The sequence below is a fragment of the Sycon ciliatum genome, chromosome 1, assembly GCF_964019385.1.
Source record: "Sycon ciliatum chromosome 1, ocSycCili1.1, whole genome shotgun sequence".
Taxonomy (NCBI): Eukaryota; Metazoa; Porifera; class Calcarea; order Leucosolenida; family Sycettidae; genus Sycon; species Sycon ciliatum.
In genome coordinates, this window is record NC_088643.1 from 56,903,299 (window position 1) to 56,924,681 (window position 21,383).

Sequence of the window (21,383 nt, forward strand, 5' to 3'; positions counted from 1 at the left end):
TCGACACTAAGGTGAACAGGCATAGTGGTGGCCTGCGGATGCGAAGGCTAGTTTGTGTGTTTCTGAACATTCAAGTGATGCCGACGCGGATCCCGCGAATATTATTATTATTATTAGCCAGCTTAGCACCAACGCTACATGAAACGTCCGGTCTCGCCATTCTGTGGAACAGGGCCGGGTTTTTGCTCCATCGTCAGAAGCTGACCGCAGGTGAAGCTGCCGCCTGGCTACTGACTCAAATGAAGGATGTTCTTGGTGGGGCACTAGAAAATGTAACGAAATTCCTACACGAACGTTTCGACTCGCATGAACGATACCAGCAAGCTCTAGGCCGGAGCAAGATGTTCCAAAGCTGGTCCCTCACTTGCCCCTGGTGTACCGCTCATGGAGAGGTAGAGCTTGCATACTGCTTTCATAGCGCTGTAGCCAGAGACCCAACCTTGTTCTCATTGATGGCACGGGATTCGAGCAACATAACTGCCCATCCGTACCAAAAGGGAGCGTGGGCCCATCACCACGATCTCCATTGGAAAAAAATGTGTATGAATTCAGGTCTCCTCTAAACCAGAACATACAAGCACTTTGGACCAGGGGCTGGAACGTGACTGCTAAACTTTCAGGAGATTATTCCGTTATGAGGCTCCTGATCACGGGAAAGCTTCGGACACTCAGAAAACGATTACTTCAAGGCTCTCAAGGAGTACAGCAAGGTCTGGAAGGATTTGCCGGAGTCCACTCGCTCCAGTCTTGCAGTGATACACAATGCGTTGGGAACGTTTATCCTGTCATCAACATCAGCTTCGGATTCTAGGAAGGAATTCACGAAAAAGGAGTTATTGAACGCCATGGAAATTTTTGGCAAGAAACTTGCTGACGAAGCCACTAGCAAATGCTATACCTAACAATGTAGAATAGAGCCGCAGCACGTCGCTTACAGGAACTGAGTGACTGACAGGGACCAGAGCGACCGACATGTCACGGTGTCGCAGGTACTTGCCAAGATGTGGAGGACGGGAATGGAATCGAGAGCACGGAGAACAAGGGTAACCCACCAAGAAGGACCAAGAGACGCCGCGAGGAGGAAAAGAATGACTTGGATAAAGAAGACGAGGAATCGACCACAGTTGGTGATGGTTCCCACCTTCCAACCCAGCTATTGCCTCAGTATGTGGGTGCATAGCAACCCACTCATGTCGTATGCATGTGTGACTTTTACTTCGCCACCAGGTGTCACTCCGCTCCTATTAGCCAAATCAGTCAGTGTCACTGGCTACATCACCTTGCTGTGAGTAAGACCGCTTGAAATGTGCTTGGATCCAAACAAAAACTGGATCCAAGTGGATCCAATTTTTGAATTTTGGAAACAATTTAATCGTTGCTATGCTGTGGCGTAGCACTTTCAAGCCCTATTATGTACATGTATGTACAGCTCAGGTGACATGATCTTTCAGTGAACCAAACATTCAAAAGTCTACTGGCCTGTTGAGGAAATGCTAATAATTAATATTAGCTTCCTATGCATCAGCCCTACAGGGCCTACACCGCGGCAATCTCCAGACTCAGTGACCAGGGCCCGTTTTGTTTGGCCTTATAACTTGATCAGAGTCAGTGTGGCACTAAAAATGAAACCAAATCTGGCAAGGATAGGAGCATCAAAAATATGATTAAAAATAGCCAGTCTACCACCGACAAAAAGCAGGTTTGTAGAAATATTTATCAGAAATGTCAGATTGTCAGACTTTGAAGAGTTAAACTCAGATGTTGAGTCAATAGTATTTTTTTAAGAAAACATATTCTTTGTGACAATGCCAACTACAGTACTAGTAAGCAATGAGGAGCTGGTTTTGTGACAATTTGCTGATAACAGGTGGTCTATCGGAACAGATTACTAGCAGTAACGTGAGCAGATCAAAAACGCTAGGGCAAGCAGAATACAGTTACATGTACTTGGTACCAGTGGGGGTCATTAGAAGTATGGTAAAGCTGCCAGGGTGGTGGTGGGGGGGGGGGAGGGGGGGGGGAGAGGGGTAGGGGAGGCCAATACTTTTGATCCGGGTGATTACCAAGCATGCTGCTTCTGATGTGGTGCCACATAGCTCCATTGGAAAAGATTGCAAATGACAGTGGTCATATTGCTGATTGACTATCATGGCACAATCAAGTACAACGTAGCCGTGTCTAGCCTGGCCATGTCTGCAGAAGTGTCGGCAAAAGTCAAAATGATTGGGAAAGATTCTACTGGGCCAATACCCGGGAACGTGTACGTGCACATGAGCTAGAGAAAATCATCTCCTTCAACATTCTTTATCGACATTCAAAAATCAAGATATTCATTCAAAAAATCAAGACGCAAGCAAGTATCCGGCAGTGAATAGTGGAGTGAGCATTGTAGTAGTGGAGATAACTCCATTCCTGGAACAAGAGAGCCAGTGCCACAAAAGGAGATTCCTTTGCTGTGCCGATGTCAGCGCCCAGTGCATCAATGGCGGCCCACATGCAATTTCTGCTTCTGCATTCTTTTCTCTTTCTTGATGGCGCACAGGTACTGATACGGGATCCAGGCAAAGCTGACCAGTTCTGGGCGGTAACCCTTCCGGGGCGTACGGCTATGACTGGATCCATCGCCGCGACTGCTTGTGTAATGAGGATGGTATGTTACGGTGTACCAAGCGGATGCCTTGCGATGTAGGTACGCTGTCTCGCTGCCGCCGCGGTATTTCTCTGGAACGTCGCCAAACTCCTCGTCTAGATAGTGCTGCCTGAGCCGCGTTGCCTCCTGACGCACCTGTGCACAGCAGGGTAATTATATAGCAAACGCGCACGGAGATTCACGCAGTTCATTGCAGTGGATCTTTTCTTTCTTTAAAATGTTAATAGTAATTTCTGCATATAGGCGTGCAGCGCGCATTCTCAAATAATCCCCACTGACCTCATTTCCAGAATGTGTGTACAGGCACATTTATGTCCAGGAAATTCGGATATCAAGAGATGTCTGGCTGTTATACCGTTCAAAGGAATGGGAAGAAAAATCTACGGTCTTGTACCCAAAATAGCCAACATCCTATGTACACTGCAGTACAAATGCTATACTAAAAAGGCTAAAATAGCTCCTAAAGGATCAAATTTAGGGGTTATGGCAAAAGGAATCGTGATAAATAGGATATTGACCTCGGCGGACCTCGGTCTTTTACTCGGCCTATATTTCCAATATACATGTAGACCTCGTCTCGGTCAATGTCCTATACATATCGAAAGAATTAGAAGCGTCATTTATTTATAAATTAGAATGGAACCTCTCTGTTGTATAAATTAGAAGAGAGTATTGCGTAAATGAAATTTCAGCCCAAATGGTACCTGAGTCTGACCTGGAAGAACATGGAATGGCTACAGTAGAACTCCCCTTAGTACTGCCATATATGGAATGGCCATTATTCCCCTTAGTACTTCTGTACATGGAATGGCTATTGCTGGTGAAATACATGTACATGCTGGAACCAGGGGCACGGGAGGGTATTTTAGAGTGGCATGGTCGACCATCTGAGGCACAATTTACACGTTGGGTAGGACTCTGCTGAAAAGTTTCGAAATTTAGAGTCAAAAACAGTGCATTTTTAAAATTGATTCGCAGGGTACCCGGGGCAAAAAGTGGTATGGTCAAAGCTGCAGTGACCATAGCGTACTAGCGTGTCTAACTGCCCTGAGAAATGTAACGCAGTGCCGAAGGCAGGACAGGCTAGAAGTACACCAGGCACAGCATAGCGATATATGCAAGGACCTGGTGACTTTACTACCGCAGGCATAGATTGCTCTACATGAAAATGAGGACGGTCCAGGTTACGAGGCTGATCCCCCCCCCCCCCCCCCCCCCCCCCCGCCCACAGTTCTTTGGCACCCGGCATAACTGCATGGGATGAAACTAATGTCTGTGAGGAAATCAAGTACAATTCACACTGCGCACTATTGTTTTCTCGCACATTTCTTTCTTACATCTATCTGCCATACCTTTTGTTGTATATCATGCAGTGAGCGTTGTCGTTGGGAGCGGGGCAGCTTGATAAAGAACCCGCCAACAGCTTCTTCTTCCTTCTTCAGTTGGTATTTGTTCATGATCATCCGCAGGGCTGCATCATAGTCGGTTTTGCACAGACGGGCTTCTTCGTCAAACTCCTCATGGCCGGCGACGTTGAGATCTGCATCAAAGAAGTCACGGTGATGCTCGATTCGTAGTCTACCACTCGTCTGCGGTGAACATTTCTTGTGGAACTGGTGGACGTCGTGGAAGAGACGACCGAGCACTTTCTTTGACGTGTGCTCCTCCTTGTCGCGCTTCTTCATGAAGTCTGGGTACGTGGCTGGTGAGTGTCGTTTTGGGTCGTACTCGACTGGCACGCCAGTCTTTGGATAGTCGACGGCATCTGACTGCATCTGCGCCAGTTCCAGGCAGACGGGGTCGTTGGCAGACTGGTCGCTTAAGTCGGCGAGCGCCAAGTGTGAGTTGCAGATAACACCCAGAGAGTCGTTCTGCATGTACTTGACGAAGAAGTCATAGATATGCTCCATGGTCACCCGGTCGACTTCCTGGGCTTGCTTGCCCGCGTACTCCATGGGTGGTTGGACCTGCGTTGGTATCAAGTGCGGATTCCAGGTCACAAAGTATGTGTCACCGTCCAGATCCGAGCCACTGCATTCGTCCGGATGGGGACGCACTCCTCGTCGCGGAAATACCAGGCAATTCTCCAGCATGTGCAAGCTGTGCCCGGCCGTTGGTGCAGCCATAGCCATCAGGACACGTACGTCGCCAGGATGTAGGCACGGGTTCTTGGCCACAGCAACCGGTCCAGTTATCACTTTCTGAAGGCCATCGTTGTCGCGAATGCAGATGTAGACTTCGCCATAGTCCAGGAAGCCACTTTCGTCCAGCACTCCGTGCAAGCAGGCAGCGTCCTCCACAAAGATGCGCGCCTTCTCCTCGAGCATTGCCAGTCGAGAGTTGCGATACGCAAGCATCATTGCCTCCAGGAAGGGCTCTGGGAAGCGGACGCCACTTTTCATCATTGTGTGCAGGAGTGTAGTAGGTGCAGTGACATCACTTAGACAATGTTCTTTGGCGATGTAATTCATTGCAACCTGCAGAAAGATAAACAAGGATTTAGACACAATCATGTATTTAATAAGAAGACAAAGACAATGAGGATTGCGTCGTACTTCAAAGTTTAACATCTGTGGCAATCCTCAGGCAATGAGCCTCTTCTACAGTGCTTTTTAATGAAATCCTTGAGCCAAGTTTGCGCCCAGCACCAATCAACATCCCAGTTTTCGCAGGTATAGGGCTGCACAGCGCGCGGCGTAGCATCGACTCGATTGATCGAATTCCATTCACCACTGTATGTGTGAAAATATTGTGCCCTGTGCATTGAGAACTAGTACAACAGCTCTTGCTACTTTCAATGGACACAGTCATATGCGACCTGAAAGACAGGCTGAAGACGGACATCAAAGACAAAAGGAACTGTGAGGACGTGACTGTTTCAGCCGACATGACCCGCAATCTGTATCGCATGTCAGGTGCCCAGTACAAGCCCTTGCTATGCACTAACATCACGAAGAAGTACATGCCACCTCCAGGTGCGGGTCATGAAGCTATCAACGCTGAGGCCAAGGCTGAGGGTGCAGCAATGGTGCTAGGCATCGAGGACAGAATGGAGCGGCTTGACAAGTACCAACGGTTTGTCACATCAATGGACCAAAGGGATGGCTTTGCTGATTCCCTGCAATACTGACAAATTAACCCGGCCAAATCGGAAATGGGCATTGCCTGCAAGATCATCCTACAAAGACCATGTTCTTATGTAACATTTCAGGACTGACCTGCTCATTCCGTACACAGTCGTCCAGTTTGCTTGTCATCTTCTTTTGCAGGTCAATGAAGACGCGCATGTCAATGCCCAGTGTGCTGAGAAGGAGTATGATCTGCCTGTTGAGATGACCAGGCAGAAGACGCGATGCCTGAATGACCTCCAGCTGCAGGTGCTTGCTCTCAAACTTGCGCATGCTGGGACGTAGTTGCAGCTTCAGGTGTGCTTCCATGTCAGGGTTAACTGCCACCATGCCCTTGTAGCCGGCAAAGCGTATCTGAAAAGCAGATGGGACACCACCTTTCAGGTTTGGCACGACTAGCGCAGCCTCCTTAGCGAACTGCAAAGAAAAGAAGAATCATCAAAATACTTAAAATAGTGTGAACGGTACCATTCGGCTGTTCAATACTGCAACAATCTCTCCTACTCTTTCCTCCATGCGCTCTCAGACGGCTGTGGAGCTTGGACGTATGGACGAGAAGAGGAGGAGAGCCTGATTGTAATCGTAATACTTATTGTAAAATTGCTTCAAAATTTAAGATCAGTTAGGATAATTCCCATCCATCCATCCATCCATCCACCCATCCATCCATCCATCCATCCATCCATCCATCCACCCATCCATCCAACCATCCGACCATCCATCCATCCATCCATCCACCCACCCATCCATCCAACCATCCAACCATCCAACCATCCAACCATCCATCCATCCACCCACCCACCCATCCATCCATCCACCTATCCATCCACCCATCCATTAATCACCCATCCATTAATCACCCATCCACCCATCCATCCACCTAATCCATGCCCATATACAAGAATAGGTACATTGTATTGCCACTTTTCATACATTGCACAATCCTGTCAGTGATCTCCCTAATCCTATTTTGTTGTAGTCACGTTTCCATTAAACTAAAATTAATCAGAACGTGCTAGAGTGTACGTGAAGTGTGTGGATTACAGTGAGGACTGCGTCCGACCCGCCTGTGTGGATTCACAGGAAATTTGAAGGGAAGTTAAGGCTAAAATCAAAATTTCACCAGTTGTAGTCTTCGGGGTGCTGACTCGAATGGTCTTGGTCCGAGAAAGCTGAGACGCTCCCTTCCTACTTTAATCCCAATCGAACTCGCGCGCTTCCACCAAAACTGGGTGACTGCGCCCTACTAGATGGGGATTTCTATGCAAAATGTCACTAAAAGCGCCATTTCGTTCTTATAAAAGCACGGATGACCACGATTGGCCCATATGTTGTAGTCTTTTGGACGCTGAGTCGACTGGTTTTGGTCCGAAAATGCTGCGATGCAGCGTTCCTCCTTTATTCCCAATCGAACATGGTTGAACAAGCGGTCACGTGCTCCTGGGTGCCCAAATCACCTGGTCACCACGCCAGCAGGCGACAACTTTCACACCAAAGTTCAACTCGAGTTCAACTCGAGTGACAGGACTGCACCCAAAAAAGGTCAAACAGGCTAGAAATGTGTACCCTGCAGGCACGGTGACCAGGTGACTGGTGTACGCAGGAGCACGTGACCGCTTGTTCAACCATGTTCGATTGGGAATAAAGGAGGAACGCTGCACCACAGCCTTTTCGGACCAAAACCAGTCGACTCAGCGTCCAAAAGACTACAACATATGTGCCAATCGCGGTCATCCGTGCTTTAATAAGCACGACATGGCGCTTTTAGTGACATTTCGCATACAAATCCCCATCTAGTAGGGCGCAGTCACCCAGTTTCGGTGGAAGTGCGCGAGTTCGATTGGGATTAAAGTAGGAAGGGAGCGTCTCAGCTTCCTCGGACCACAATTCGACTCAGCACCCTGAAGACTACAACTGGTGAGATTTTTATTTTTAACCTTAACTTCCCCCTTAAGTTACAAAGTCTGAAGAGAATGTTGAACGGCCTCTGCTGGGTTGACGACTACACCATAGCTCAATGGTTAGAGCATTGCTGGCTACAAGCGAGGGTCCCTGGTTCGAGTCCTGGTGGTGACAGTCAATTTTTTCTTCAGAATTTTCCCGCCTGTGTCTTTTCCTCAAACCAGTGAATATCTTATGACTTGGGGCATGCTAGTTTGTACGTGAAGTGTGTGGGTAACAGTGAGGGCTGGTTCCCACCCGCCTGTGTGGGAAGTGTGAGTTACACCGACTACACCATAGGTCAGTGGTTAGCGCATCGCTGGCCTCAAGCGAAGGTCCCTGGTTCGAATCCTGGCGGTGACAGTCAATTATTTCTGCAGACCGTTCCCGTTTGCATCTTTCCCTCAAACCAGTGAATAATAATTGTGATTATTTTTTTTACAGAAACGTGACTACAAAATATAATTATAGTATGTACAATGTACTTCTGAAGTACATTAATTTTCTTTTCCCCATAGTCACAACAAATTCAAACAAGGCCTAACAGCGGCTAATGAATGGGTAGTTTACTTGAACATCACCTACGATTTCACTACCGTGAACTTCTAGCGATTTTAACAAGAAGGGTGTTTTGCTTAAAAGTTCAATCGTACCATTCTGCATAGCATGTGATATGCATCCAATCTTTTTCATATTGGTTGTTAAAAAATTTCCTCTCGAGTTCGTGCTGGCGGATAAATCTCTAACACGACTTACAGATGGAGAAATCATGCCGATGCCATCCGAGAATGTGTATTTTCCATCCCGGGTCTTCACGTCCCGCACTTCCTTAAACTCTGATCCGTCAACGGTGAGTTTGCCTGATGTACTCGTGCAGGAGAAACATTGGCCCATGCGCGCAGCGTACTTGGCAACATTCTTGATGTTGGAGAAGTCCCCCATCCAGTTCCGGATGTCTGCAGCTGTGACAGACGGTCGTCGTGCTTCCGTTTCAGACGAGAAGAACCAGCAGCTGTTCTCCCTCAGCTGACTGTTGGACATGGCCAGAAACTCGTAGTGCCGACCAGCAACATCGATGCCTTCACTGAGGGTCTTCCTGATGAAGTCAGTGATCTCTGTAAGTGGTCGGCTGGCTTTGCCCACGTTCAGCTTTTCACGGTGTTCATCGGCAAAGTTCACACGCAGGAAGCGATCTGACAGATGCTTGTAGTGCCTTAGCACACGGTTCGCTGTGTCCAGGTATGGGCCATAGCAGTAGATGAGCAGTGGTGTAATGGTGGCATGGTGAACCATGATGTGATCGTCCGTCGAGCAATCCACCGCGAAGTCGTCCTTTGGTGAATTGCCCACATTGCGACCCTCGTGAATAAGATCTATTGATTTGAGAAAGTCCTCAGCAGGATCCTCCATGACCTCGCCATACTGGTCCAGGTAGTAGCAGTAGCGCTGTTGATAGTGACGCAGGCAGCGATAGGCATTGGGCTGCTTGAGTAGTTCAAAGAACAGCTCCGACATTAGCTCTCGGTACAGCAGACCATCACCCACCATTGCCTCGACAAGAAACATGAGCTGGAATGGAACTCTGCTGGCAAGCTTTGCATATTGGTCACGCCTCAGGAGACCTTTGGATGTAAGCCGTCGGATTCGAGCATCATAGTGCACATAGCCATTGTACTTCTCCCTCATGCGCTTGATGATAGCTTCAAACTCTTGTTCGCATTGTGGTGTGAGCAGGTAGTGGAAATATTGGCCTTGGATGTTCGGGTCTTGGGTAAACGTCCCAGTTGTACGACGCCAATCACCCTCCTCTTCCACATCTCCAGCTAGAAAGAAATTGTCTGCATGGTACAGATCCTCCCCATCATCAACATCAGCGCCAAACTCCAATTTTTCCAGAAAGTCTAAAAGCCTATGCTTCTTGTGTAGATAAGCATGAAATCTATAGGGATCCTCGTCGTCATCGTACTCCTCATCATCTTCATCATCGTACTCCTCCTCGTCATCATCATCGTACTCCTCATCATCTTCATCATCGTACTCCTCCTCCTCGTCATCATCATCGTACTCCTCATTGTCGTCACTGTACTCCTCCTCATCATCGTACATGTACTCCTCATTGTCGTCACTGTACTCCTCCTCATCATCGTACATGTACTCCTCATCGTCGTCATTGTACTCCTCCTCCGCCTCACCATCGTACATGTACTCCGCATTGTGGTCATCGTACTCCTTTCCCTCATCATCACACTCCTCATAATCGTCGTCATCGCACTCCTCATCATCGTCGTCATCGCACTCCACATCATTATGACAATAATGAGATCCGGAAGGATTTTCCACAATCGAGGTAGCAAGTTCACTGGCTGCAGTCTTCCGACTGGCTACATCCCTGTCCTTTCTGAACACCAGAGGTGCATTCAAGAAAGCCAGAACAAGACCATGCGATACACAGCGAGAAGATGCAGTGGCAACATCGCTGGGTAAGTTACCAGCCCTCAGATCCAGGAAATACTGCATGTCCTTGAAGAAGAACTGGACTTTGTACTCGTGCTCGTCAGTCATGAAGCACAGGTGAATCTCCCCTTTCCTGAAGTTCACAGTGCACTTGATATCTCCTGCAATGCTATTGTTGCCATCCAGTGAAGACCATCGCTGCAGGAACATGCTTTGCTTCAGGAAGAACACACCGATTGAGAATGACTGCAGCTGGTGGATTTCCAAGTCGATCGGTTCCGTGATAACTCTCTGCCCTCCACGCACTGATTTAGCCACTGTCAATAGCCGACCACCGAGCATCATGGACAACTTGCATCTCAGCGCTCGATCACAATCTGCACGGCTAGCGACCCGCACGAAGGCATAAGGACGCTTACTCCTTGGTTTCCTGATCTGGCAACGCAAAACGTGGACGCCATGTCGTTCTATCTCGGATTTTAGGACTTGGGACTTGGTTCTCCGGGGTAGATTTCCAATGAACAACTCCGGTTGAGTTCTATCACCCGACGTCGTACTCTCCGAAGCTGCCATTGCGCCTCCAAGGGTAAAAGTTAATTTTTTTGATTGGTTGAAGGGTGAAGAGCCGAAGAAATAGACTTGAGTCTGAATGTTGCATCGCACAAATCTCGCCTACATCGTTTCAGCTCGCACTCATGTCGTTTAACTGAAATGCAAGTCAGTGATTGAAAAGTCAAGGAACCTACTTCGCCTGCCGGCCAAGAATGATCTTCTCCTTCTGATCTAGCACTGTCCGAAACTCTTTTGGTGCCCGCTCTGCGGAATTCCTTTCGGTTAAGGCATGACCATCTTACACTACATGACGTCATGAGTGTTCTTGTTGATGGCTTGAAAGCAGGTTTACACTGTATCATGATTGCACAAAAGACAAGTCACGGAACCTACTTCACCTGCCAAGATGATCTTCTTGTTACATCTATTATGTAGCACTGACTGTTCGAAACTCTTTCGAACTCTTTTGGTACCAGCCCCGGGGAATTCCCTACTGTTGAGGCATACCGCCGGTACATACAAAAGTCACGTAATCTACTGTACTTTCTTTACCTGCCAAGTAGTTGCCAAGATGATCTTCTAGTTCTGATCTAGCACTGTCCGAAACCCTTGGCCGGGTCGGCAAAAAATAATATAAATTATTAGTCCTTCACTACAAAACCGTCCATGCAATAGGTACACTACATGTATAAGTATAATACATCCCAAGAGTACAAGCGTACTAGTGTATTCGTCGTTGATGGGTTACTATCGCTGTCGGGTGTCTTTCGCGCTGCTACGTTCCGCTGTGTTGTGTGTCAGGGGTGCTCGGTCGGCCCGTCACCGTCCAGTTCACAAAATGGTTCACATGCTCCGTGAGTTGGCGATGGTGGAGGGTCGGGCTCCCCTGCCATGATTGGTGCTGCACCGAGCTTGTTTTGTGTGAAAGTATAACTGTTATTATTATTCTTAGGCCAAACTAAAGAAGGTGTGTGGTTCGACTAACATGGACATTTTTTTTACGGGCGGGCGGGCGGATTTTTTTTTTAAATATATTTTTTAGTACATGTAAATACACTGTACTGCCTTTAGACACCCAGTACATCGGCATTATTACGCAGTGTTATGCCATACATGTTGTATAAAGGGATCACTGGCTAATACTTTGAAACATTGTGTAGCTCTGGAACGAGAAGAGAATAACTTCAAGCGGTGACTCTGACTGTCCAAATCATCAAGCAAATGAAGAACGATGCGAGTTGAAAGTAAGTTCGGGAACTACTTCGAACTCAATCGAAGTACAAATTGTACAATGTACCGGTACATGTATTGCTAGTTTGGTGTCGGCGTGCACGAATACATGGGCTTTTTCCATCGACGCTTCCTGTGCTTGCACACATGGAGCAGCAACTAATACTTACCGGTACAGGTGAAATATCGTTCCCAATACACGAGGAAAGTGCAATCTCGTCTGTCCTTCATCCCAAAACAGAAGGCCGTCCTTAATCTGGAACGAGGCAATCACTCTCAACCGGACGGTCACTTCAAAAATTAATAAGTCTCGCGAGTCTGCCGGTGGTCGTATGAGTAGACTCTACTACCAGCACAAGGCAGCAGTCGTACCACTCACTGCACTGCACTGCAGTACAACTACAAGTCAAGTCCAAAAGGAGCCGCCTAGCCTAGCGCCTGCGTCCGCAGACTCACGCTGCACAACACGTAGACGTGGACGTGTTCAGTCCACGTCTACGTCAGTCACACGACAGCCCGCCGAAAAAAAGTTACGGTCGGGCTGAAAAATGTACGGTCGGTCGGGTGAGTCGAACCACAGACCTTCTTCAGTGTGGCCTTATATCTATACGTCAAGTATTACAAAATAATTGAGAGGCTTTGAATCGTTTTTATCAAAATCTAAATATTTGCCGGGTTGGAAGGTACTAGGTGGGAAACAAGCGTACTAGTGGGATGTATTCTACTTATGCTGACTTTCATACACACTGACAGTCAACTCCTCTTAGGCCTGCCCTACCTCCGGGGCAACGGTATATACATGGGGTACTAGTATATGTATATAATATAACCTAACCAGTTGATTATATGGGAAATATAAACCTGTATACAAACCGAGGCGAAGCCGAGGTTTGTATATTGGTTTATATTTCCCATATTCAACTGAGTAGGTTATATTATGCTTATACTGAGCTGATATACAAACTCCCCTAGTGTGATCCTAAAAAAAAAGGAGTTTATATACCGGTTTATACACCAGTTTATACACCAGTTTATATACCAGTTTATATTCTCGTCATCGAAGTACCTGTTATATGCAAAATACAAGTCTGGAGTGTTGTGTGGGGAGAGATGGGAGTTTGTATACAAGCTCAGTATAAAGGGGTTTATACATGTAATTGTGTTTATGGGGTTTATAGCTGGGATTTATACATGTATACCCAATATAAGACACCTGCATGATGGAGAAGGTGACTGGAAGGTTTTTAAAAGAAGAAGGTCACTGCTCCAAACGTTAGAGCTTGCTCTTCCCGCCGACTGACTGTGCGCTTTATAACTCTTTAAAAGGTGAACAGATTCTTCTTTTGTTTACACAAGACCGGTTTAGTGAAGATGTAAATTGACTCCATATTAAACACGCAAATAACGCTGACTACATGCACGAGACCAGATCGACAAACATACACTTTAACATTACTTTAGGATTTAACACCGGGTCCTAGGCGACGGCTACAATGGCCAACCGGACAACAAAGAAGTCGAGGCCAAAGAGAATGATTTATTTATTGCGCCGTCCCGTATCGCTCGCCTATGAAATGCCACCAGAGATGCGAGTTAAAGGGGAAGTTAAGGCAAAAATTAAAATTTCACCAGTTGTAGTCTTCGGGGTGCTGAGTCGAATGGTCGTGGTCCGAGGAAGCTGAGACGCTCCCTTCCTACTTGAATCCCAATCGAACTCGCGCACTTCAACCGAAACTGGGTGACTGCGCCCTACTAGATGGGGATTTGTATGCAAAATGTCACTAAAAGCGCCATTTCGTTCTTATAAAAGCACGGATGACCGCGATTGGCCCATATGTTGTAGTCTTTTGGACGCTGAGTCGACTGGTTTTGGTCCGAAAGGCTGCGATGCAGCGTTCCTCCTTTATTCCCAATCGAACATGGTTGAAGAAGCGGTCACGTGCTCCTGCGTACACCAGTCACCTGGTCACCGTGCCTGCAGGGTACAACTTACTAGCCTGTTTGACCTTTTTTGGGTGCAGTCCTGTCACTCGAGTTGAACCCGAGTTGAACCTTGGTGTGAAAGTTGTCACCTGCTGGCGTGGTGACCAGGTGATTTGGGCACCCAGGACCACGTGACCGCTTCTTCAACCATGTTCGATTGGGAATAAAGGAGGAACGCTGCATCGCAGCCTTTTCGGACCAAAACCAGTCGACTCAGCGTCCCAAAGACTACAACATATGGGCCAAACGCGGTCATCCGTGCTTTTATAAGAACGAAATGGCGCTTTTAGTGACATTTTGCATACAAATCCCCATCTAGTAGGGCGCAGTCACCCAGTTTCGGTGGAAGTGCGCGAGTTCGATTGGGATTCAAGTAGGAAGGGAGCGTCTCAGCTTCCTCGGACCAAGACCATTCGACTCAGCACCCCGAAGACTACAACTGGTGAAATTTTAATTTTTGCCTTAACTTCCCCTTTAAGCATCGTCGTGTTGAGCAGTTGCTAGCTGAGCTAGGTCAAGAGTGTCGACGCTAGCGATGGTAACATCGGCCTGATCACGACGAGAGAGAGCGTTGGCGACAGCATTCTCGATACCAGGTACATAGCGAATGTCAGTCGTGAACTCAGAGATAAAGCTGAGGTGTCGAAGTTGACGAGGGCCATGGTTTTGAGAATGTCAGCTGATGGCATGAGTAATGGGCTTGTGGAACTGTCGACCCTCCAGGCTATGGCGAAAGTGTTTCACGGCAAGGTAGATAGCGAGTAACTCACGGAAAAAACGTGCTGTACCGCGTCTCAGCGGGTTTAAGCTTCCGTGAGAAGAAGGCTATGGGGAGCCTGTCACCAGCGTCGCGTTGCTGCAGGACTGCGTCAACGGCACAGTCAGAGGCGTCGGTCACTAGGCGAACTTCAGCCGACGGGTTGACATGGTGCATGGCGACTAACTCGGAGAATGCGTTCTTGACAGTGTTGAATGCGGTGACAGCATCCTCAGTCCAGGGTAACGGACCTGCTTTCTTCTGTCGACCAGCTAGGAGGGCGTGAAGCGGGGCGAGTTTGGCAGTGAGCTGATGCTGGAACCGGTGGTAGAAGGCGACCATGCCAATGAACTCATGCAGTTTGCGGATGGAGGTGGGCTGTCGGAAAGCACGGATCACTTCCACACGAGCAGCCAATGGGCAGGATGCCAGTAGAGTTGACATGATACCCCAGGAAGTCGAGGGAGGGAACTGACAGACTTCTGAACATTGATGACGAGACCAAAGTCGACCAAACGCTGGAAGACTTGACGGAGATGATCTTCGTGTTCCTCCGGCGTAGCGCTGGCGATCAGGAGGTCGTGCAGGTTGAAGAAGCAAAACGGAAGACCAATGAGTACCTGGTTCATAAAGCGTTGGAAGGTCTGGGCGGTGTTGCGCAGACCGAAGGGCATACGGACAAACTCAAACAGGCCGAACGGCGTAATGACAGCCATCTTAGCGATGTCATCATGGTGGACCAGTTTTGGTGGTATGCGCGGACGAGGTCGATCTTGCTGAAGACGGTGGTGCCATGGAGGCGAGCCGTGAAATCCTGCAAGTGTGGAGTTGGATAGCGGTCAGGTATGGTAGAGGTATTCAGGAGGCGATGTCCACAGGGGTGCCAGTTGCCGGACTTCTTGGGTACCATACGGAGGGGTGATGCCCAGCAGCTGGAGGATGGCTGGATGATGCCGAGCTCAAACATGTGCTGGAACTCCTTTCTGGCGATGCCGAGTCAGTCGGGGGCGAGAGGACGTGTCAGAGCGTGGACGGGGTGGCCGGTAGTGACGATGCTGTGTAGTACGGCATGCTTGACAGGCGAGTTGGCAATAGTCGGTCCAGGAGCTGAGCATTGTGGTCGTCAACGAAGAGACCGAAGTGGGCAGGAAAGTCGGACAGGGTGGCCGGTAGTGACGATGCGGTGCAGGACGGTATGCTTGACAGGCGAGTTGGCATAGTCGGTCAAACCAAGTCAGGGTAGCCGGAGAGCAGAGCGGAGTACTGATTGGGGATGCTGTGACGAGTAGATTGGCTGGTGCAGAGCGAACTACTGGGGTGGCAACGTGATTAGCAGAGACAGACAATCCTGTGCAATCAGTCAGGAGCTGAGCATTGCGGACGTCAACGGAGAGACCGAAGTGGACCGGAAAGTCGGCATCTAGGATGGGGCAGTGGACATCAGGGACGACGAAAATACTCCGCTCTGCTCTCCGGCTCACGTCGGGGTCACCAATTTAGGATTTAACGTCGGGCCCTAGACGACGGCTACAATGGCCAACCAGACAACAAAGAAGTTGAGGCCAAAGAGAATGATTTATTTCCTTGCGCATGCTTATAATGTGATAGTGACGTAAGCGTCAGAGTCAGGCCGCTACAGTACCAGAAACAGCACATATCAGCAACAGCACATAACAGCAACAGCACACTTAGATCAGATTACTGGCTTTTGTTCTCACCTCTCATTGTTCACATTGACTATTGTATTATTTCACCTCACGGCTTTTTGAGTATTTATATTGTGTAACTGTTACTCGTTGAATTACCTTTTCCAGTAAATCCTTCAGAAGAGATGGCAATGAAAACGTTTTTAAGATACCTAGCCTGTGCCAATGGTGTGTGTATTGAATGCGCAACTTGCAGTATTTATGGCGTTGATCTCGGAAGTACATGTAATAGTTCCATTTTGGCTCACTAGGTCTAGTCTATTAAACCGCCCTGCCTCATTGTTGCGATGTACATGTACATGTATGAGTGTATAAATGCATTCCTGAACAATACCTGGCTGACTCTACTATGACACTACTTAGTGCTTACCGTCTCTACCCAATTAGAGTGCACACTAACACAACACTTTGCCTGCGTTTAGTCTAGTCTGTTGTCGTTCTTCTGGTTTTCAATGCCTCCTTATAAACATTTTCTATCACGACATACATGTACATACAATGTCATCACCCCCCCCCCCCCCAACAAACACCCTTCGCTATCATATTGCTGGGCTATGATCCTGTCTGCCTTTGGGAATTAAAATAAAAAAAGATGAAACAATAGCCTGCCAATCCATCCATCCACCAATCCTTTCATCCATCCACCAATCCATTCATCCACCCCGATCTAATCCATGCACAGGCACAGGAGTAGGTACATGTTATCCTGCCAGTGCTCTCCCACAACGCTATTTTTTGTAGTCCCGTTTCGTTTCGTTTTCTAGTTTGTGCTGGTGGATAAATCTCTAACACGACTTACAGATGGAGAAATCATGCCGATGCCATCCGAGAATGTGTATTTTCCATCCCTAGTCTTCACGTCCGGTACTTCCTTAAACTCTGATCCGTCGATGGTGAGTTTGCCTGAGGTGCTCGTGCAGGAGAAACATTGGCCCATGCGCGCAGCGTACTTGGCAACATTCTTGATGGTGGAGAAGTCCCCCATCCAGTTCCGGATGTCAGCAGCTGTGACAGACGGTCGTCGTGCTTCCGTGTCAGACGAGAAGAACCAGCAACTGTTCTCCCTCAGCTGACTGTTGGACATGGCCAGAAAGTCGTAGTGCCGACCCGCAACATCGATGCCTTCACTGAGCGTCTTCCTGATGAAGTCAGTAATCTCTGTAAGTGGTCGGCTGGCTTTGCCCACGTTCAGCTTTTCACGGTGTTCATCGGCAAAGTTCACACGCAGGAAGCGATCTGACAGATGCTTGTAGTGCCTTAGCACACGGTTCGGTGTGTCCAGGTATGGGCCATAGCAGTAGATGAGCAGTGGTGTAATGGTGGCATGGTGAACCATGACGTGATCGTCCGTCGAGCAATCCACCGCGAAGTCGTCCTGTGGTGAATTGCCCACATTGCCACCCTCGTGAATAAGATCTATTGATTTGAGAAAGTCCTCAGCAGGATCCTCCATGACCTCGCCATTCTGATCCAGGTAGTAGCAGTAGCTCTGTTGATAGTGACGCAGGCAGCGATAGGCATTGGGCTGCTCGAGTAGTTCAAAGAACAGCTCCGACATTAGCTCTCGGTACAGCAGACCATCACTCACCATTACCTCGACAAGAAACATGAGCTGAAATGGAACTCTCCTGGCAAGCGTTGCATATTGGCTACGGCTCAGGAGATCAATGGAATTAAGCCGTCGGATACGAGCTAGCTCATCGTAGTGCTCGTAACCATCGTAGTTCTTCCTCATGCGCTTGATGATAGCATCAAACTCTTCTTCACATTGTGGCGTCAGCAGGTAATGGAAGTATTGGCCTTGGATGTTCGGGTCTTGGGTAAACATCCCAGTTGTACGACGCCAGTCTCGCTCCTCTTCCACATCTCCAGCTAGAAAGAAGTAGTCTTCGTGGTACATATCCTCCCCATCATCAGCATCAAACTCCAACATGTTTAGAAATTCTAAAAAACTATGCTCCATCACAGTGCTATGAAGCCCAAAGGAATCATCGTCGTCGTCGTCCTCCTCATCGCCATCAAGAAATCCAAAAGCATTCTCCATAATCAACCGGGTAGCAAGGTCACTGGCTGCAGTCTGCCGCCTGGGTATATCCCTGTCCTTTCTGAACACCAGCGGTGCATTCCAGAAGGCCAGAACAAGACCATGCGATGCACAGCGAGAGGACGCAGCTGCAGCATCACTGGGTAAGTCATCAACCCTCAGATCCAGGAAATACTGCATGTCCTTGAAGAAGAACTGGACTTTGTACTCGTGCTCGTCAGTCATGAAGCACAGGTGAATCTCCCCTTTCCTGAAGTTCACAGTGCACTTGATATCTCCTGAAATGCTAGTGTTGCCATCCAGTGAAGACCATCGCTGCAGGAACATGCTTTGCTTCAGGAAGAACACACCGATTGAGAACGACTGCAGACGGTGGATTTCCAAGTCGATCGGCTCTGTTATAACTTTCTGCCCTCCACGCACTGATTTATCCACTTTCAGCAGGCGATCGCCGAGCATCATAGAGCAATTGAGTCCCAGAGCTCGATCACAATCTGCACGGCTAGCGACCCGCACGAAGGCATACGGACGTTTACTCTTTGGTTTCTTGATCTGGCAACGCAAAACCTTGACGCCATGTCGTTCCATCTCGGATTTTAGGCTTTTGGACTTGGTTCTCCGCGGTAGATTTCTAATGACTAACTCCGGTTGAGTCCTATCACCCGACGTCGTACTCCCCAAAGCTGCCATTGCGCCGCTAAGGGTAAAAGGAAATAATTATTTTGAGTGGCTGAAGGGGAAGAGCCGAAGAAATAGACTTGAGTCTGACTATTGAATCGCCCAAATCTCTCACCCACCGTTTCAGCTCGCACTCATGTCGTTCAACTGAAATGCAAGTCTGTGATTGAAAAGTCACGGACCAGAACCTACTTCACCTGCCAAGAATGATATTATTAATATGCTCGTTCTGATCTAGCACTGTCCGAAACTCTTTCGGTACTCGCTCTGGGGAATTCCCTTCTGTTGCGTCATAATAATATTAATATTATCAAGACGACAAGAGCCCCTTGTACTGTAGTGTTGGGGGTCCCGTAATGTTGGGAGGTTATACATGTACGTCATGTACTCTCTTCACACCTGATCGAGTACTGTCCGAAACTTTTGGAGAATCGTTAACAAATAATAATAGTCCTTCAGTTCAGGCTTCACTACACTACAAAACGGGTCATGCAATAATAATACATTTGCATGACAATCATGTCCATGTAGATCTACATGCCATTATGAGTCCTGTTGTATCAGAGGCATCAACAGTAACGTCAACGTTAGGATGGTTTCACAGTTTCAGTAGCATTGCGAAGATGAAATGTTTCGACTTCACCAGGACCATACATGTACATGTACACAATCATGTATCGTGCTACTGCAAACTCTAGCCAAGGTCAAAATTAAATTATGGTACACGCATGGACCCTTAGGCTTTCCCCAAATCCCTATTCGGTAGGCTCCGGCGGATTATGCTCGCGAAATCATGGAATTATGCTTCTCTCATTATGCTCGCGAAATCCTCATAATTATTATACTTGGCATGCGGGGATACATAATTATCACTTTGTTGTACTTTAAAGGGGAAGTTAAGGCAAAAATTAAAATTTCACCAGTTGTAGTAGTAGTCTAAGTCAACATCTTGTGAACAAACTTGAAATCCAACATAAATCTCTTCTTAAAATATTGTTTAACAAGCAGCGTTTATTTCCTAGTCTTGAGCTCTATTGTATCAGCAATACTCAGCCACTGCAAGATAATCGCAAACAGCAGCTTTGCGTTTTGATCCACAGAATTCACCTAGGTAAAATTCCCATTCATCTCTCCGTATTCAATTGGTTTTCTCTGTCCCGGTCCACTCGTAATAGTCTCTCACTTCCCTGTGCTAATTCAGCCGCATTTACCAACTCTCCTCTGTTTTTGTCCTACAGCCTTTGGCTGCAACTTCCCCAGCATGTTAAGACATCAAAATGTCTTTCCAGCTTTAAAAATGCACTCCGATCGCATAATGTAGTACGATAGGATCTCATTGCTGGATTCTTGTCTATCCTTCTTTCTTCTCTTTTTCTATATTCCTTTCTTTTCTTTTCTTGCCGTGGTTGGCTATCACCCCTCTCTCGCACTTTGCGTGCCAATTGGTCATGAACCACGAGTTGAGTGAAATAAATAAATAAATAAAAATAAATAAATAGTCTTCGGGGTGCTGAGTCGAATGGTCTTGGTCCGAGGAAGCTGAGACGCTCCCTTCCTACTTGAATCCCAATCGAACTCGCGCACTTCCACCGAAACTGGGTGACTGCGCCCTACTAGATGGGGATTTGTATGTAAAATGTCACTAAAAGCGCCATTTCGTTCTTGTAAAAGCACGCATATGGCCGATTGGTTTGCAGGCCTGCCTGCGAATCATGAGGTCCCGAGTTCGAGACCCGCGCTGGTAGCAGGGAGCGTGTAAAGACTTTTTACGTGAGTAAAGACTTTTTACGCGTGGTGAACTGCGCCGACACCCACGGTCAACTGGGTACTCACAGCTCGGAGTGAGGGTAACAAGGATGCAGTTTACAGGGTTATGGGCCGTTACACGCCCGATTGGTTGAGAGACTCACCTACTCTCCCCTGACTCACTTGTGAGGTCTGCATTCGCCACTCAGGTGTGCAAGGCATAGGCATAGTGGTGGCCTGCGGAAGCGAAGGCTAGTTTGTGTGTTTCTGAACATTCAAGCGATGCCAACGCGAATCCCGCGAATTATTATTATTATTATTAAAAGCACGGATGACCGCTATTGGCCCATATGTTGTAGTCTTTTGGACGCTGAGTCGACTGGTTTTGGTCCGAAAAGGCTGCGATGCAGCGTTCCTCCTTTATTCCCAATCGAACGTGGTTGAAGAAGCGGTCACGTGCTCCTGGGTGCCCAAATCACCTGGTCACCACGCCAGCAGGCGACAACTTACTTTC

At 47.9% G+C, this 21,383-nt stretch overlaps 2 protein-coding genes across 2 annotated transcripts; both read right to left on the minus strand.

The window, feature by feature from the left end:
* Window positions 1-1,550: 1,550 nt before the first annotated feature.
* Window positions 1,551-11,622, minus strand: LOC135804495 (uncharacterized). Its single transcript, XM_065318376.1, has 4 exons — window positions 8,476-11,622; window positions 5,869-6,195; window positions 4,003-5,127; window positions 1,551-2,785 (listed from the first exon to the last, which is right to left on the minus strand). The coding sequence occupies exons 1-4, from the start codon at window positions 10,744-10,746 to the stop codon at window positions 2,480-2,482; spliced, it is 4,029 nt and encodes a 1,342-aa protein (XP_065174448.1). The 5' UTR covers window positions 10,747-11,622; the 3' UTR covers window positions 1,551-2,479.
* Window positions 11,623-14,418: 2,796 nt separating this feature from the next.
* On the minus strand, window positions 14,419-19,328 carry LOC135804496 (uncharacterized). The gene is made up of 2 exons (XM_065318378.1): window positions 17,201-19,328; window positions 14,419-16,222 (listed from the first exon to the last, which is right to left on the minus strand). Exons 1-2 carry the CDS (start codon window positions 19,133-19,135, stop codon window positions 16,199-16,201), a joined length of 1,959 nt encoding a protein of 652 aa, XP_065174450.1. The 5' UTR covers window positions 19,136-19,328; the 3' UTR covers window positions 14,419-16,198.
* Between the last annotated feature and the right edge of the window lie 2,055 nt (window positions 19,329-21,383).

Coding starts and splice junctions, on each gene's coding strand:
- LOC135804495 (XM_065318376.1), bottom strand. CDS start 10,746: ATGGCAGCTTCGGAGAGTACGACGTCGGGTGATAGAACTCAACCGGAG. Junction 6,196..8,475: donor TCGGCATGATTTCTCCATCT/GTAAGTCGTGTT, acceptor TTTTCTTTGCAG/TTCGCTAAGGAGGCTGCGCT. Junction 2,786..4,002: donor TGCATGATATACAACAAAAG/GTATGGCAGATA, acceptor TGCTGTGCACAG/GTGCGTCAGGAGGCAACGCG.
- LOC135804496 (XM_065318378.1), bottom strand. CDS start 19,135: ATGGCAGCTTTGGGGAGTACGACGTCGGGTGATAGGACTCAACCGGAG. Junction 16,223..17,200: donor TCGGCATGATTTCTCCATCT/GTAAGTCGTGTT, acceptor TGGCCATTGTAG/CCGTCGTCTAGGGCCCGACG.